Raw genomic sequence first — 16822 nt, 5'->3', positions numbered from 1 at the left:
TGACAAGCACTGTAGAAAAGCAGATCTGATCAGGCACCTGGAAACCCTCAGCCAGGGATGCTTCAGGCAATAAATAGTACAAGTGTTTCATATATGCCTATTGGGGCTCTGGCAGTTTCAATATCCAGAGTCCAACTAATCTTTACTACACACAGCCTAAATAACCGCATAAGCTCAAACCATCTAAGGTATGTTGAGCTTTAACAGCTACTGAAAAGCACTGTTGAAGCTCTGATTCAGTCCACCAGCTGCACTGGTCAGACCATACTTACCAACTGTCCCCTGGAAGAGCTCTGGGCACTAGAGGTGTAAAACTGTTCTCCTGCCTGGGGTATGAATGCACCAAACCCAGCCCTCAACAACTTACGAATTGACTTCCAGAGGTTTTTGTCTCAAGCCTTCCAAATATTTAAGACAAATTAACTTTTTCCTCGATTATTTTTTTGGCTACCTGGAATTTGCACACATGGAAGCACACCTGGCAACAGACACCACTGTTCTTGGACAGAGCACTCACAGGACATCCGACCTTCTCAAGCACACACTGGGAGTAGCAGGGAAGCCTCAAGAACAACCTAATCTTAAAAAAATTCCCAAACAAAGTTTTTTGTACCTACAGGCAGGTGAATCCGAGGCACGTAATTTTCCCCAGAGGACGAGAGCATATGCAGGCTGCCATGGCCCCTCCAGGACCCTCCGCTCAGTGGTCGGGGACTTCAGCAACCAATTATTTAACTGTCACTAAGCTGAACGTGCTTGGGTGAGGAGAGTCTAGCTAGGTAATCTCATTTCTGCTCTAATCCACAGCACCCTTTCATCCCCGGAGCTGAGCGCCCGGCAGCACTGACTGCTCACCAGATCCAACATTCCCAGATGTGATTTTGGGGTGGGAGGGAAGCTTGGTGCTTTCTAAAAGCAATGGGAGCTGTAAGCACACACCAAAGCGCCAAGCCTGGGTGATGTGCTTTTTGGCCAAAAAAAAATTCTGCACGTTAACAGACCTTAAGTGATGTTTCTAGAGGTTTCAGTGCAGACCGGTGCTCTTGGGTCACTATTAAAGGAGTTATTCTCTCCTCTCCTGCCTGCCAGCATCCCAGTTTCACCCTGAAAACCACTTTTCCTGCAAAATCTAGGAAATGAGGTGGGCCCAGGAGCAGTTTTGCCAGCAGCACTTCAGACCTGGGGAAGATGATCTTAGCTCACGCTTCTGTGCTTCAGGCATGAGTTTAAAACTAGTTATTACAGGAGGTGGTTGTACATCAAAGGGCACATGCATGTTTAGGTAAAACAAGAATACGTTGAGTTCCCCTCCTGACTTGAAAATTATATGTTGCGTTTCTGGCTTAAGTGATAGATTAAAAACTGCAAGTATTTCAGGTGTTTGGATCATCTGAGAACTTATTTTAGAGGTTAAAGATGCTAATGAGGGTACAGAAGTTCTCCCAAGGCAAGCAACGATTAACTCAAAGAGATTGCCAGGCCAAGTGCCAAAACAGCCTACACATGGTGCAGTCTAATTATTATTATTATTCTTAAGAAGAGCTATTTTGGTCTTGCATGAAGTTACAAATACAAAGAACAAACCAACCAGTTTCAGCAAGACAGACTCAGCCCACTTTATTTCAATCCTCAGGCTGAGTCCCCCTCAGTCCTCATCTGCTCCCAGTCTGCCAGTTTCCTGCCCCTCATGGTGAGTTTTACTCCTGGCCACTCCCACTCACCCATGCTCTGGCTCCTCGATAGGATCCGTGAACTCTGAGTGCACGGTGGAATCAATGGCACTGTCCGTTTCGACTTCGTCATGCATCTCGTGATGTACTAGTGTGCTGGTGTCTTCATCCGTGAAGGTTTCGCACTCGCTGTAAGTGCTCTCTGAGCCCATGTAAGCACTGTCAGTCACCTCATTTGCCTGTTAAAAAACACAAGAGGAAAAAAAGTAAGATAGTATAGCTATCCAGTTTCATCACAGAGCAGGACAAAACACAGATGGGGCAGCTAATTACTGCTGCATTGCATTTATCAGCACAAAAATCCAACCTCCTAAAACCATACCCCACGTCCTGATGCTTCTCTGTCTCCAGGTCCAAGGACCGGGCGCTGCTCCGGTGTGCACCACAGCCTTTGGGACATGCACGCTTTGCAACAGCAGCATTTGGAAAACAGATTACAGAAATATATATATTAAGAGTTGGAGGGAGATTTTGTTGTGAGCAAGTATGGATTTGTCAAGTCCAGGAGGGATTAACCCACTGCTTACTCAGCAGTTCTGACCACCGTTGCTTTCACCCACTCCATTTTAAGAGGACACATTATTAATCTGAATTTTCTGAAAAAAACACCATTCCAAACTACCAGTTAGCTCTCAAAGCACTTCTTCCCCAGTCTAGTGACAGGAGGGCACCTTCCATCCCTCAAGAAAAAATAAGCTGGTTTATAAATCTTCATTACAACATCTATAACTTGCAGGGACTGCATCAGCAGGAGACTGAAATCTCTACACTTCAGCTGGAACAGCATCTCAAATATCTTGCACTATCTCCCCACACCTGTAACCTGCAGGCTCTGGGAAAGCAGCACGATCTGTTTAAGACACCATGCTAGAGCATGAAGGACTGGATTTTCCTCCCAGTTCTGCCCCTTAGGCAGGTGTTCATCTTTGCTTCTGCCTGCTTGCTCGTACGTGTGGGCAGGGATGCTCCTCCCTGGACACGCGCTGCTGAGCCTCAAACCACCCCCATGTTTGGAGGAGAGCCGTGGCAGCGCTAGAAGAAACACCCTCCTAAAGCAAAAGCTCTGTTACCCGTCAAAGTGCCAGCTCATCTCCCAGCATTTATGGGATTTCCCCAGTGCACCTCAGAATAAATCAAATCATTTTTGGCTCTGGGATCTCAATTGTGGTGGGATCTGTCAGTGCTGGCGCTGAGCTCCAGCTGATTCCCTGTCACCAGAGGTGTCAGGCGGAAGGACGGGAGCCCTCCTGCCTGGCCTTGGGAGAAAAAGATGCTCATGAAAAGCCATTTGCTCCATCTGAAGTTCACCCAACAGGACCAAACTTGCTCTGTTACTGACTGCACCCCCTCCAGCATGGCAGCAGGGCAAAGCAGCAGCATTTTGGACACAGGCATCAATGTCAATGCAAACCTCTCTCCCTCTGCTAGACAGCACACAGAGCAGCTTCCAGTGCTTTTTCCAAGAACTTTCAAGAAAATTAGATTTCTCAAAGCAGCTGGAAAGAAAACACACAGACATACTGTCCTTGCAAGCTTTTTGAATGAAAGCTGCCCATTCAAAGCAGGGTATGCACACGGCAGGATGGAAGAGTCCTGCTCACTGCTGCAGACACCTATTTCCCCGTAGAAGAGTAGCTTTTAGAGCACTTGCTGTATTTGTACAGCAGGAGAGTACCAGACCAAGAGAGACAAACATCCCGCTGCTGTTGTGTTGCCTTGACTTCACAAACGCTGCTCTCGCCAGCCTTATTCTCCTCTTTCGGGTAAATACTCCACACCCCAAAGAACTTCTGCAGCTTTCACTGGCACGAAGAGGCTCGAGATACAACCACCACCTCATTTTGCTTCACAAATTCCCAAGCTGCCTCAACATGTGTGAGGCCAGAAAGGGATAGCAAGAATTTGTATGGGTACTCTGAAAACTTTGAAGGGATGGATGGAGAACTGCTCAACAGTAGTTCCTATTCTACATGGACAGTGAGGAGCAGAGCAAAGTGACCAAGTCAGTGCCGTGGCTGTGCTCCCTGCTGAGCGCTCTCACCAGCCCCTGAGCCAACCAAGCGCACTCAGCTGGATGATGGAGACAGAGACACAAGAGCCCCTCCTGAAAACCTGGCTCAGCTTTCACAGACCCACGCTGACCTACAGACACCAGCACCAATTCTAGGAAACCACCCTGAAGTTAAACATGACAAACTTTCACAAAACTGGAGTCTGAAGTCAGCATCAGGAGAAGATGGGGTTGTTCAAGTGAACTTGATTCAGTAGAGGATAGGCTGCTCTGTCCAAGATCATTCCTAGCACAAAAGATGACAGCTTTCACTACATTTTGAGATAAAAACAAAAGCCTCCTAAACCCCCTACCCACTTTAAAAAGCATAAATCCATCAAGACTACTTATAAACCTAAAGCTAGGGACTTGCTTAAGTGCTTTACTGGATTTATGCTGCACTTCCTAGAAACACCAGTCACAACACAAGCAGGAGGAGGACGAGGGAGATTTGGAAGTGGAATCTTGATCTGCCAGCTCGCTCACGGACACACAAAGACATTGGGCTGTCCCCAAGCTGAGCCCAGCAGCTCTCCAGCCTCCAGAGGATGGCGTGCTTGGGCAATTGGAGTGTTTTTCCAAGCTATTTATAGTGTACACAAAGTTTAGGAGAGGCCAGGCTTCAGCATTTTGGACAATGTTGTGTTGTGGTATCGGTGATGTTTTGCCTTGAGGGGAAAAAAAAAAAAACAAAAACAACTCTCTAGCCCACAACACTCATCCCCAGCGCTCGCACTTTGGTGCTGGACTGGCATAGCTCGGCCAGGTGGGAAGCAGCAGAGAGGGCCTAAGAGATGACAACAGCAGCCATCCACATCTGCATGCTTCAGAGGGATATTTTTTGCCTGTTTGAAAGAGATTTAATGCCAAACCGCAAATAACTTTCCTTGAAGACTCCAAAGTAAATGCTGCTGGGGTTTTTTTGGGGTTTGGTTGTTGTTTTTTGTTTTTTGTTTAATACAAAAAAATCCCTTCCCACTGGAAAAGCTTAAATTTAAGCATACATTGAAGTATTATAATGAGCATAAAGACAACTATTGCAAAGGAAAAAAACCAACAAAACAAAACACTCCAACCCACAAGTAATTTGATTAAAAACCCTGTTGTTGTTCGCATCGCTGACACACTCAACATGAAGCATAACCAGGAGCTGAACAGTTCAGGGCATCAGTGCCCTCAGTTTGATGGGTTGTTAACAAAACATCTTATTGACAGGAAATACCAAGTATGGACAGGCTGAATGAGGGCCCAACCCTTTAGAGCTAGAAGCAGCCACCAGAACAGCACATTAACCATCTTTCTTCAGCCACACCAAGAATATGCAGCAATCTTTTTTTTTTTTTTAAAAGAAAAATATTACCTGTACACAATTTGCAAATTTTCTTTGTATTAAGCAAAGACAAAAAATATTTTTCTTCTAACACTAGCCTAGATGAGCTTTCAAATGCAAGAGCCCTATTAAAATTAAACCTACATGGTCAATAAGTTAAGAGGCAGCTGAAACTATGAACAAAATCCTTCTCCAGAGCACAAGCGTGGAGAACTTTGCTTACATTTCATCACAGATTAAGTAACTAAACCTCAAGAAAAGATTCAAGGAGAAGATAGGCACAACAAGGGGACTTAGGTAAGGTATTACCAAATGCCTGAGCAAGCAAAGCAAAACCAAGCCCCCCTGCCCTGGGCAAAGGTGCAGCTGCAGGTCGCAGAAAACTTTTTTATGGCCTCACAAGCAGTTGGTTTGTGCACTGACCCTTTAAACCTCCCTGCCAACTCTCTTATTTGGCCAAGTTTGCCGTTCTGTGAGCAGGCAGAAAGTAAACACACTTTTCCCACGTTAAAAAACGCCATGATACACTTAAAGATGTCCATGGGGTTGGGACAGCCAGGCCAGGCTACAACTGCCCTGGGGGACTTCCCAGGAATGTCTCCTCCACGTTCAGAATTGGGTTGCTGTCACCAGCATCAGTGTATTTTAAGTTTTTATCAGATAAAACGTACCCTTAGATGCTTCAGGTAAACCTCAGATCTTAAAACTGGGACAGATGCACACACAGAGCCCCTGAAACAGGTTTGACTGAAGTTCCCACAGGCATCTCCCCCAGTGCCAGACCCAGGTGCCCTGCCTGAGCGTGACACTGGCCATCCAGGCACATCACTGCCTGTTCAAAGGTGTTCGGCAAAACATCAGGGATTTGAAAGCCTGGCAGTGAGCCCTCCTGCTTCTAGAAGGAAATATATGGATGAAATCAGCATCGGGGCGACATAATGGTCATATTCATAATATTCTCCCTGATAAAACAGGCGAGACGATCAACCACCTTTAGGAGATTTCAGCAGCAGTTCATCAATTCCTTGAGTAAAGACTGTCTGATTAAGTGTTGTAAAGTGCTGTAAAAAGGCATTGATTAAAAAAGCTGATGGAATATGAGGAGAAGAAACAAGACTGTTGGGAGTCACCTGCAAAGTCTGGTCAGAGACAAGTTAAGCTTTGATCTGTGACGGACAGAAGCTTTAGCCCAAGCTTGGGTAAGGTGTTGCCTTGGAGAGGGGGGCAAAGTCTGGCTCCCAGAGAAGCTCCTCCCGGGCATTTTCTGCAGGGCAGGTCCCTGATGTGTGCCTGGAGCTGCCCTGGCATCCCAGAGCTCTGCTGTCCTTGGCCACAAACACTGAAACTCGGGAAAGGAAGGGAGGGGAGAGGAAAAGGAAAAACAACTCTGTTTTCTCAGCAAGTGTAAGCCTATTTATGATGAACACCAGTTCTGACTGCACACAAGGGGAGACAGACTGGCTACAAAAACCAGTCTCCAAAGACACCCTCGCCTGCTGACTGCAGCCAGGGCCCCAGTGCCAGTGCCAGGCTGGGAACACTGCCCTGCCCAGAGCCGAGCCAACACCAGCCCGGCAAACACCCGGGGACCCCCACACCACATCTGTGGGACAGCCTCTGTATGAAAGTGGAGATGAAGAGCATCCCCCCTGCTTGGTGCAGCATCCTACACCTCAGGGGCAGCCTGAGGGGGACACAAGCCTGCCCAGTCTAGCAGTAGGCAACCTCTGCTTAAATGGGCTTTAAATCACTTTAAAGCCAGGGAAAAGGGAGGTAAATTGTGTATGTAGTCCCATGTGAGTCTGCATTAATAAAACCACCCTCCAAAGCCCTGCAGTGCCCCATGGCAACTCAGCCTCCAGGCACCAGCAGCCAGAAACCCATAACATCACTGAGCAATCCCACACCAGGGGCCAGCACCAGCAGCAAGGCACTGACTTCTTGGCCACAATATTTGCCTCTTCCCAAGTATGTGAGCCATGTCTACTTTTCAGAGAAGCCAGGCAGCCTGCACTCAGCCTAGAGTGAAGGCAACTTTCACAACACAGCCCTGAGAGTTCAGAGGCTTCTACGCTCACTAACACCCCTAACCCTCAAGGCCAGGCAAGAGAATCACATTGCATCTGTTGGGGCAAATCAAAAGCACCCAACCCAAAAAAACCCACACCAAAACTAAAAAACAAAATCACAAGACACCAGATCTTTCAGACTACCCTCAGCACCCTGAAAGCCTGCAGCTACCATTCCTCTCGGTCCATTTCCCCCAAGAAGACCCAAGCAGAGAGGACTATGAAGATACCATCACATGCACACATCCCATGGACTTTATCAAGGAAAGACCACTCCTAAATATGTTGCACATGCCAGCACACTCGATAAGAAAACAGCAAGCAGCCGAGTGAGGTGGATGCCCAACCTGCCTCTTCCTGGCACCTCCAGGGCTGAGTGCCATCCCCAGGACTGAACACCTGCCTCCCTCTAGAAACGCAATCCTTCCTCCTTTCATGTTAGCACTCAAAACCCACCTGCGGACACATTGCTTCCTCACCCAAGTCAAATCCAGCTCCAGGAGCTGCTGGTTGCTTCTGCAAGGCAGGAGGGAAGCAAAGTCCAGGAGATGCCGGGCGCGAGGCTTACCGACTCAGCACCGGTCCTGAACAGAGAGCCTTTTGTTCCCGACCTCCCAGCCTCCTCGATAAGGAGAGGTGAGCTAACACACACTTCCTAGCCGTGTGACTGCGGCCCTCCTGGTTACGTGAATACCAAAATAAAAGCACGCCTTCAAAGACCCATGCAATGGCCAGCCCTGCTCCAGGTGCACACGCTTTCTTTTCCCATGAAACTATGACCAATTAAAAAGGTTAATTTTGAAGAGGACCTATAGAGCTTCCAGGGTTTATCTCATCCTTCCTGATATTTCTGGTGAATACTTAAGTGCTAAATGACAAATTCCTTCCTTATAGCCACAAATAGTAAAATGAATAAAGCTTGTCTTGATCACTAGGGGAAGATCAGGAGCACTTTGCTACTGATAAGCAATTGCAATCACCGTTTGTGTGACTCAGACAGCAATCTATGATATGTGATGACAATATCGAGTCATGGGTGATAACTGAGTTTACAAACACACCAACCCCACCGCTGCCCGAGCTCTGTATTGCCCTCATCCAACAGCTGCTTTCTGCAAACACAGGAGCCCCACTGGAGCCAGTGCCACAGGGTGACCTGATCCGCAGGATCCTCCCCCTCCCTTCCCTACAGCAGCCACTGATGTACAAAGTCCTCAGCAGTGCATGGTTTGCCCAGAGCCGTAAGTTTTGCAGGTTTTGTCTTTTTCCATTTCCTCTCTACAGAAATTTCACATACTTCAAGCCCCAGACTCCCTTAGTCATGCCTGTCTAGCATAAACAAACTTACTTCCTTCCATTACGGTCACAAATCACATTTTCCCATTTTCTCCGGGTTATCCTTGCTCTCCTCTAGGCCACATCCTTCCTGAAGCACAGTGCCCTGAGCAGGACATACTACTCAGCAACACCGACTGGAAGAGTCTTGCACTTTGATAACCAGTTGACCTTCTGTGCTGAGTCCAAAACAAGCAAGGACTCCTGCTAATGAGCACAGCAGCAGGACAGTTATGCTTTAACCCAAGCTCTCCTCCTTGATCTGTCCAGATCTGCTACTCAGCCATGCAGGTTGCAGCCCTTTTGCTCTCCCAGCTCTTCTGGGTGTGCTGCAAGACCTCAGAGAAGGTCTAGCACCACTGCGAGAAGCCCCATGTCAGATACCCCTAAAGATAATTAGGAAACCCCAACCACTGCCAGTTTCAATTTTCAAACTCTTATTGAGACGCCTTTGTTTCCAACGCTGCTTGGCCCGCCCGCAGCCTCCTGATGCTGCTGTTCCTGCGCCCCAGCCTGCCCCCTGCTCTGCAGCCCAGCTCCCACGTTTCTCTGTCCCATGCACTGCACTTGCTGTTCAAGATAAAGCTTCAAGGTCTTTGTTTTCCAAACTCCTGCTGACCTATTTTTGTGCAAGGCAAACACTCCAACTACAATGTTTTCCAACCAGCAAAGAAATTTCTCACCATACCCTTGAACTAGAGTCCTGCTTTCAGGGATATTTATGCCCGATTTATACTCCCATCCTTTCCACTAAGCAGTACTGAGTCTATACAATACATTAATTTCCTAGGTATTTTCAGGCTTTTTTGTTACCAGGTTATCACCACGGACTGATTTTGGAGTTCAGTCCACCAGTTTTAGTAATTTGATACTGTATTTTTTTGTACCTAATCGATATAAGAGACTGATCACTTGTTTGCTGTGAAAGTGTGCTCCGCATGCGTGAACGGGGATGTGCAGCTCGCATCGTCTCTCTGTGCAGAGGAGCAAGAAGGTTGCAGGGACAGTGAGGACATTGCTTAGGGCTCCACGTGCTTCCCCAAGGGACAAGCAGATGAACGGACATTGAATTGCATCCATCACATTTCACAGCCTGCAGTTCTGGCCATCTACAAGATTTCGATTGCAGCAGCTATTTATGACAAAATTAACACCAATTCCAGCAGCCAACGTGAAAGAGGATTTGTGATTTTCTTTCATTCGGACACAACGATGCTTTCAGGTCAGCCCTGTGACCAGAAACCTGCTGAGGCCAGTCATCCGTGACAGGGGGACAGCACGGGTAAAGAAAACCTGAGCCGAGGAGTAAAGTGCTGCAGCCTTCACATGCTGCTGTCTCGCCTCCATCCTCCCATCCCCACTGCCACTGCAGGGGTGCAGCAGTGCTGGCATGGCAAATGCGTTAGGGCAGCCAGGGAACAGCTCACAGGGTCTGGCAGAGCTGGCAAGCTGAACCCCAAATCTTCTCTGGCTCTGCAAGCCCCTGGGGCAGTGGGCAGCTCAGAGGCAGGTTTCCTTTGAAGGCTGCAAAGCTTAACCCTGTCTTTTCAGGCTGTCTGGCCTCTACCAGATATGCATCTGCTGGTAACAGTGATATGGAGACACAGAGGAGGAAAAACCTCACGTAAACTGCTGAGGATTGCAAAGCAGGTTCACCACAAGGCAGAAACCACATACCTCAAATACTCTGTGCTCACCAGGAGAACTCTCTGCATTAGGGGAAGGCAAATATTTTCCTGGGAGTCTGTAATAAGAAAGGAGGGCTCAGAAAGGCCACTGGGCTACCAGGAGAAGAGACAGTAAGTCTACAGCAGACTCAGAACAACCACTCCACGTGGGCTAGTTGCAAAACAGAAGACACGAGGAATGATAGCTGGTGCCTCCAGGGAAGAGCTCCTGCACACCACGCTCTCTCAGGTCCCCTTTGCAGAAACTCTGAGCAGCTGGAGAAATCCAGCAACTTGGATTTAAATTGCCTCACTGATTTTTGCCCTTCAAGAAGCATTAAATTCGATTGCTCCACATGAAAGGAAATTCCAGCTTTAACAGAGGCAGCAGTTCTTTCAGCAGCCGCCAGCTGTGCCTGCGGCCGGGCAGACTGGAGTGAGCTCACCAGGAGTATCGTCCTCTTCCCAAACTGCACAAAACTACACGTGGGACCTCACCAATGACCATTTTACTCCCCAGATCCATTCCTATTGTGCTGTATGACTTGTCAGACATTTAGTCAGAGGGGACGTGCCTGGGAGGGGGGTAAGGCTTGCAGGGTGTCCATGTGCATGCCTAGTTAGTGCTGCTGCACGTCTGGTTAGTGTTGCTGTTGTGAGAAAGCAAAATTCCCCTCTTGCGGCTGTGCAGGGCTCAGCGCGACGCCTTTTCCTGGCTGCTACCGAGCGGAGCCACGGCAGCTGCCCAGCAGATGGCAACAGCCCTGCGCAAGGCGCACAGCACCGCCTGCCCCTGGCACCTGCAGGAGTTTCGGCTGCCCTATTTTGCAGATCTCAAAAAGCGCCTTCCTATCACCTTGCTGGCCCGAAGCACGAGTTCCCGTGGCTAAAAAAAAAAAAAAATAATCGGCATTTGCGCTATTTATTGTGCTCCCGGTCAGCCTTTACAGAGCACAGCCTTGCACTGGCTCTGCCTCTCCTGTAGCCCACCTAAGGTTACACATCTCCATGCCCAATCTCAGCATAACTCCAGCAGCACACCAGATTTTTGTAGCTTGCTTTCATTTGGGGCATCAGCCTTGCTGCTCTGCATTGCTCAAGTGGGCTTATCTGCCCCCAGGAATCAGGGCAGAGAGCCCCTGTCCTTGAGCAAGGCACAGCAGGTATCAGGAAAGCTAATGCCAAATTCACCTTTCCCCCCCTGCAGAGCATTGCAAAGGAGCCCATGTACCTCAGAAACTGAGTCACGAGCTTCATGAGAGCTTGCAAGGGAGGCGAGGATAACTCCTACCTTCCAGTTAGTCAGCAGCAAAGCTGCCCTGGCCCAGCCTGGGGGAAAACAGGCAAGGACTCAGGTGTCTCGACAGACAGACTCCAAGCTCCCTTTACATAGGTTTTACAAAGCAGGGTAGCCAAAAACTCTTATCATTACTTTCTGGTGACATCTCTCTGCAGAAGTAGAAAGCAGTAAGCTTGTCATCCAGCTGCCCTGCAACCACCACACTTCCACCTTGGTCAGGGAGAAACACACTACCAGGGCCTGCAGGCAGGTAACCCCGGTGAGGTGATGCTCTCCCTGCTCCCGAGTAGGTGGACTGGGGAGGAGATTCCTCTTGCACATGTGACGGTGGAGCTCTAGGGACTGCAACGAGCCCCCTGCCAGCACTGCTGGATGAACGAGAAGCCACGTGGCTGCAGGAACCCAGGCTCCTGCGTTTCCAATCCCCTGTGAGCTGCTGTCTCAGCAGAGCCATGCGACCAGAAATCCTCTTTGAAAACAGTTTAACAGACAGAGCTGTCTGCTGGGCAGACCTGGCAAGGTGCAGCAAGAACCTGAAGCTCCACATCACACCAAGAGCATGGCTGAATTGTGGATTTATCTGACATTACAAAGGTCCCTGCAGGAAGTGTTGAAGTTCAGACCTTGCCCCCTTTGAGAGGGAAGAAATCTGGAAGATGCAAGTGGTGGTGGTTCTCTCTGCAGAGCAAACACTCACTGAGACACACCAATACTGGGCACTCAGGGTCTTCCACAGATGTTCAGCTCACTCTGATGACAGCCACCAGAAGAGGATGAGTCACCCAGAAGAGCAACCTTACTAACAAAGAGAAGACATTTTCATTTAGACTGCTTAACGCACTTGTTTACACTTGTTTGAACAAACATTTAGGAGAAAAGCTCTCTGTCAAGGCCCCAACACTTGTAAGAGCCAGGCTCTCAAGCCACTGAAATTTTGTGCTGTTTAAGGGTGACTACAGATGATACACCAAATCCTGTAACTACAATTACTCTCAGTGCCAGGGCACAGCAAATGCAGCACCTCTCCCTCAGCCCACCTTTCAAACATCCTCTGATGAGGAGAAAAGCTAACTGTGCTGCTTCACCCCACGGCCCCTGCCAAAGCACGAGGGGCTCACCCAGTGTCTGAAGTCCACCAGCTGTGTTTTGGGGGCTCAGAAAGAAGTTGTCGTGTTAAAGAGGCTGTTTAGATGCCTGGTGGTCCCATGGAGAGGCAAGTTTTTGAGCTGCATTCTCACCATGCACCGCCTTCCCAGGTCTGAAATGGGGACGTTTGAGAATACAAACTGCTTTTTGGCAGTGTGGGAGGTCTACTTGGAGGAAAGGCAACACCCTCACTTCTGGAAGGGTTTTTTTCCCCCCTTCCTTTCTTCCAGGTGAATCCAAGCAAGGTGGAATACATACTGGAAAAGGGCATTTATTCTGCTTTCTTTCTTCAGAGTTTCCAGAGCTGCTGCCTCCTGCACCTAAGGAAGGACCTGCTGGATCCCCCCCAGCAGACAGCTCTGCCAGGCAGTGCAGCACAGCGCTCTGGTGAAAAACACTCGCTTGCTGCTCCCAGCGGGTTGCTTTGTACAATGGCTTCTCTCATATCCCCTTCCCTGAAATAGCTCCAGCTTTCCAGGGTACAGCACTATAGGACATGTGGAATAAAACACACATTGGAAGCTCACTGCTCAGCTGAACAAGAACAAAAAACCACGCGCCCCAAGACACCAATTTATTTTTACACTCGCAATGCTGAGCAGTATTTCTCGATCATGTTCTCATTTGCTGAACCTCTACAAAATCCTTGCAGGCTGGAAATTATTTCAAATCATGTATCCAAGACAACAAAGGTAATTCTTCCCTGGCATATTAAACATAGACACTAACAGAGCTCTGATCTTTAGACGATTACCCTGAATTCAGTGTAAGAATCCATTTACATCTTTCTGAAAAGGAGATTTCAGGATTCATCACCTTTTACCTTTGGGTCACCTTGTTGTTTCAAGGAAACGATGGCCCAGCAGCAGAAATATTTCATCCCAGCAGGGCACACACCCAGCTTGTTGGTATTCCTGCCCAAAATAGCTTGTAGCGCTGACAGAGGTCATCTATGTTAAATTAGCCCTTAGAAAACATCCCTGCTCTGAATTTCAGAAGACACAGGTCTGAGGAGCAAAAAGCAAAAGCCCTTGCCTGCACAGCACTGCAGCCCAGACTGTCACAGCCTCTAAACTGCTCAGCCCAGTGGTTAAAAAGCACATTCGTCACCTTGTACTAGATAAAGAATATGAAAACCCATCTCCCTTCCTGTTTCCTTCTACCCAGCCATCACTGGCTTTTGTAATTATTTTTCAAAATGGAAAAAAAAAACCCCTAATATCCAGCATGTCCTTGAAAACCTTCTGGGGGAGGAACCCAGGATCACGCGCTCTTGAGGCTGTGTTCATCCGAGCAGTCCTAAGGGAAAAAGCGACAAGCTCAGGGTGACAGTGCAAGTCCGCTGACTTGATGGAGAATGGGAGCCAGCAAACTGGCCCAGGAGAACACCCACGCTCGGCTGGGAAATGGGATGATGACCTGGTCAAATGTCAAGAACAAGCCAAAGTGAGAGCTTCCAGCCATCTTAAGTGATGGACCTGTGTTTCTCACCAACATCGGGAAGACCAGTTGCCCCAACACCCAGTTTATCATTAGGAAACTCAAAAGAACAGCTTGACTCTTATCAAGTAGTCACAAGGCCAAAGTAACATATTACAGACTATACAAAGCAAAGATGTGTATTTGCATGCAAACATAAAGGAGGTTGTGAGTCCCTTTGCAAGTAACAATTTGTTTGATAAGAACACCCAGCATCACCAAGACAAAAAGAGTCAAAAAGCTGAAGAGGAATGTTTGGAAAAGGAAAAGCAGAAGGAAGCTATTCAGTCCCCACGTGGGACTAGGAGCGAGCCAGCCCTTTGATCTGAGGGCACCTGCAGGCTGGAAGGCAGGGAGCAGGAATGGAGGAAGCCTACCAAGCAAAGCCCAAAGCCCATAAACACAGACAACAGGTCACTGTAGCAGCAGCCTCCCTTCTAAAGGGGAGAGCAGATACAGGACATCAGCACAATGCGCTCCTGTGCTAAGGAATACAAAAGGGAACTGAGGGATGGAGGCTATAACTTTAACAAAAGGGAAAAACAACATATCAGATAAGCATCCTTGATCAAGCCCAAGAATAGAGAGAAAATTCTACCTTTTTTGTCATCTGCTCTGCCTTTTATTGGCCAAACAGCACTGAGTGCCAATGTCTGACTGCTCCACTGTGCCTCTTGGGTAGGCTCAGGTACATCTCAAAATCAGGCTCAGGTTCTCCAACCTCAGAAACCCCAGCAATAAGACAAATAAAACTGCAGCAGGCACTCTTCCTGCATTGCCCAGAATGGGCACCTCAGAAAGGGTCTGTCTCCCTCTTTCACCTGGGGCACCATGCTCTGACAGCACTAGCTGCGAGTTTCTGCTTGAACACAGATTTCAACCGGAACAGCACTAAATGCTTGGTGCAAATTCTCTGGGCCAGTCACCCATAAATTAAAGGATTTGTCTTTACTAAGCATCCCTAAGTTCTATCACAGCAAACACTCATCTCCCCCAGCCAAAGCCACCATGCGCAAGTCTCACACTGTGTACAGCTGATATTTCTAGGAGTTAACAATGCTCATACTTGCCTCAAATGTGACAAAGTCATCAAATTCATCAGGACAGGCCGGGGCTTCCTCCTCAGGGGTATATCCCATATCATACAACTGGCTGTCAGGATCTGCAGAGGAAAATAAAAGAGAATCATCAAAAGGAAACCCACACCCTCAAGCAAAGGGCAGCTTCAGGGGACATGACAGCTGCAGGAAAGGAACTCCTTTTGCACACACTGGTGCCTTCAGCTTTCAGAAGGGACCTCTGCTTCCAGGCATCCCACCACCACCTCAGGTGGAAGGCAACTGGGCCAGCTGCTCCCTGGCAGAGGTCCTATGAGGCCCCTTGCTGCTCCGATGGGATTAGCACCTGGATTCATCCCTACCCCGCCATGGTTTCCATTCCTTTTCCTGGTTTCTTCCTTATCTCTGTTTCCTGCATCCTCTTATTCTTCTCCCAGAAGGCTTTAATCCTGCTGTGGGCAGGGAATACATCAGATCTATGTGTGACAGCCAACTACCATGGGAACCGCAGAGAAAGCAGGCTGCACCGAAGCTTTTATCATCTACTGCTCCTCCCGTGGCCAGCCACATCAGGAGCCATCCTCACAGGGGGACAGGAAAATAGGAGGCTTTCAAGGAGATGTCTTTTTTAAAAAAAAAATTACTTCTCCTACCCCCAAACACCCATCTGCAGCAGAGCTGAGTGGCATTTCTCTGAGCCCTTTGACCAAAGAGAGCATACATTCCCCGTCCTCCATCAAGTAACAGCTAATGCCTGATCCAGCACACGACCTAGATGACAGGCTGGAAACATCAAATCAAGATCAGATGCTGCAGTCCCAAAATAAATAGCGGGCTCAAAACCACATGCCTTGGAGCTGCAAACATCGCGGCACTAGGTTTGTGTGATGTTGATAAACTTGGCCGGGCAGAGGGAGTCATTATGTCAGAGCTCCTAGGAAAGCTCGGCGATCGCCCGGGTTTGGGGAGGGACAGGCTTTCCTTTTACGGCTGCTCGAGGCACACAGTGAGAGCAAAGCCACAAAGCAGGGTCTGCTTTCTGCATCCTTCAGGATGGTGGCTTCCCAGCAGGCTGGCAAGTGCAGATGATTCAAGCTCCCCGGCTCGAGTCCAAAGCGAAGGGGCACGTAAGTCGCATGACATTTTGCTGCAGCCGAGTGGCACAGCCACCAGACAGGACTGTATGCAGCCCCCCTCAAGGGGTATATTCCCTATACAGTCACAGCCAGGGCTTCCACTTTGGGTCCATCTCCAGATATCAAGAAGGCCATTTTTCATTAAGGGATCTGTACATCTAGTACAAAGTCAAGGGACAGAGGGCACAGGACAGAGTAATGAGTCAGGCTTGCAGCAACACTCCTCCCATCCAAAAACACCCTCCCCAGTGCCCCTTTCAGCTGACCATTAAATGCAAACACAGGGCCCCAGGAGATACAGGAACCACCAACTTGATGGGTACCAGCAGCTTATGGGGGTGGGAGAAGCTGAGCACATGGCACAGAGAAACAAGCCCTCCCCAGCCTGGGTCTGGGGCTCCCAGGGGTTAGACTGTAAATCAAAACCAGGCATAAGCCAAATCTCTTTTCCACAAACCAGCATACGATGCTGTGCTCTACAGTAAAGCACTTGGCAGGGTCATGGCTTCAGCAGATGAAAGG

At 48.6% G+C, this 16822-nt stretch overlaps 1 protein-coding gene across 3 annotated transcripts in view; it reads right to left on the bottom strand.

Moving 5' to 3' along the window:
* RAB11FIP3 (RAB11 family interacting protein 3) overlaps positions 1–16822 on the bottom strand; it is a 57643-nt gene that overhangs the window by 24306 nt on the left and 16515 nt on the right. The window contains exons 1-3 of one of the 3 annotated variants that reach the window (XM_026858755.1): positions 15378–15470; positions 15177–15268; positions 1722–1909 (exon numbers count right to left, since the gene is read on the bottom strand). In XM_026858755.1, the coding sequence (XP_026714556.1) occupies positions 1722–1909; positions 15177–15245 (257 nt within the window). In that variant the 5' untranslated portion in view covers positions 15246–15268; positions 15378–15470. Of the gene's footprint in view, positions 1–617; positions 745–1721; positions 1910–15176; positions 15269–15377; positions 15471–16822 lie in introns of those variants that run through there. The other 2 variants (XM_026858756.1, XM_026858757.1) reach the window with 2 other exon arrangements.

This window comes from Athene cunicularia, assembly GCF_003259725.1.
Source record: "Athene cunicularia isolate RWA chromosome 14 unlocalized genomic scaffold, athCun1 chr14_part1, whole genome shotgun sequence".
Taxonomy (NCBI): Eukaryota; Metazoa; Chordata; class Aves; order Strigiformes; family Strigidae; genus Athene; species Athene cunicularia.
Note: the sequence above shows the minus strand (reverse complement) of the source record. Positions and strands in the feature narration are given on the sequence as shown.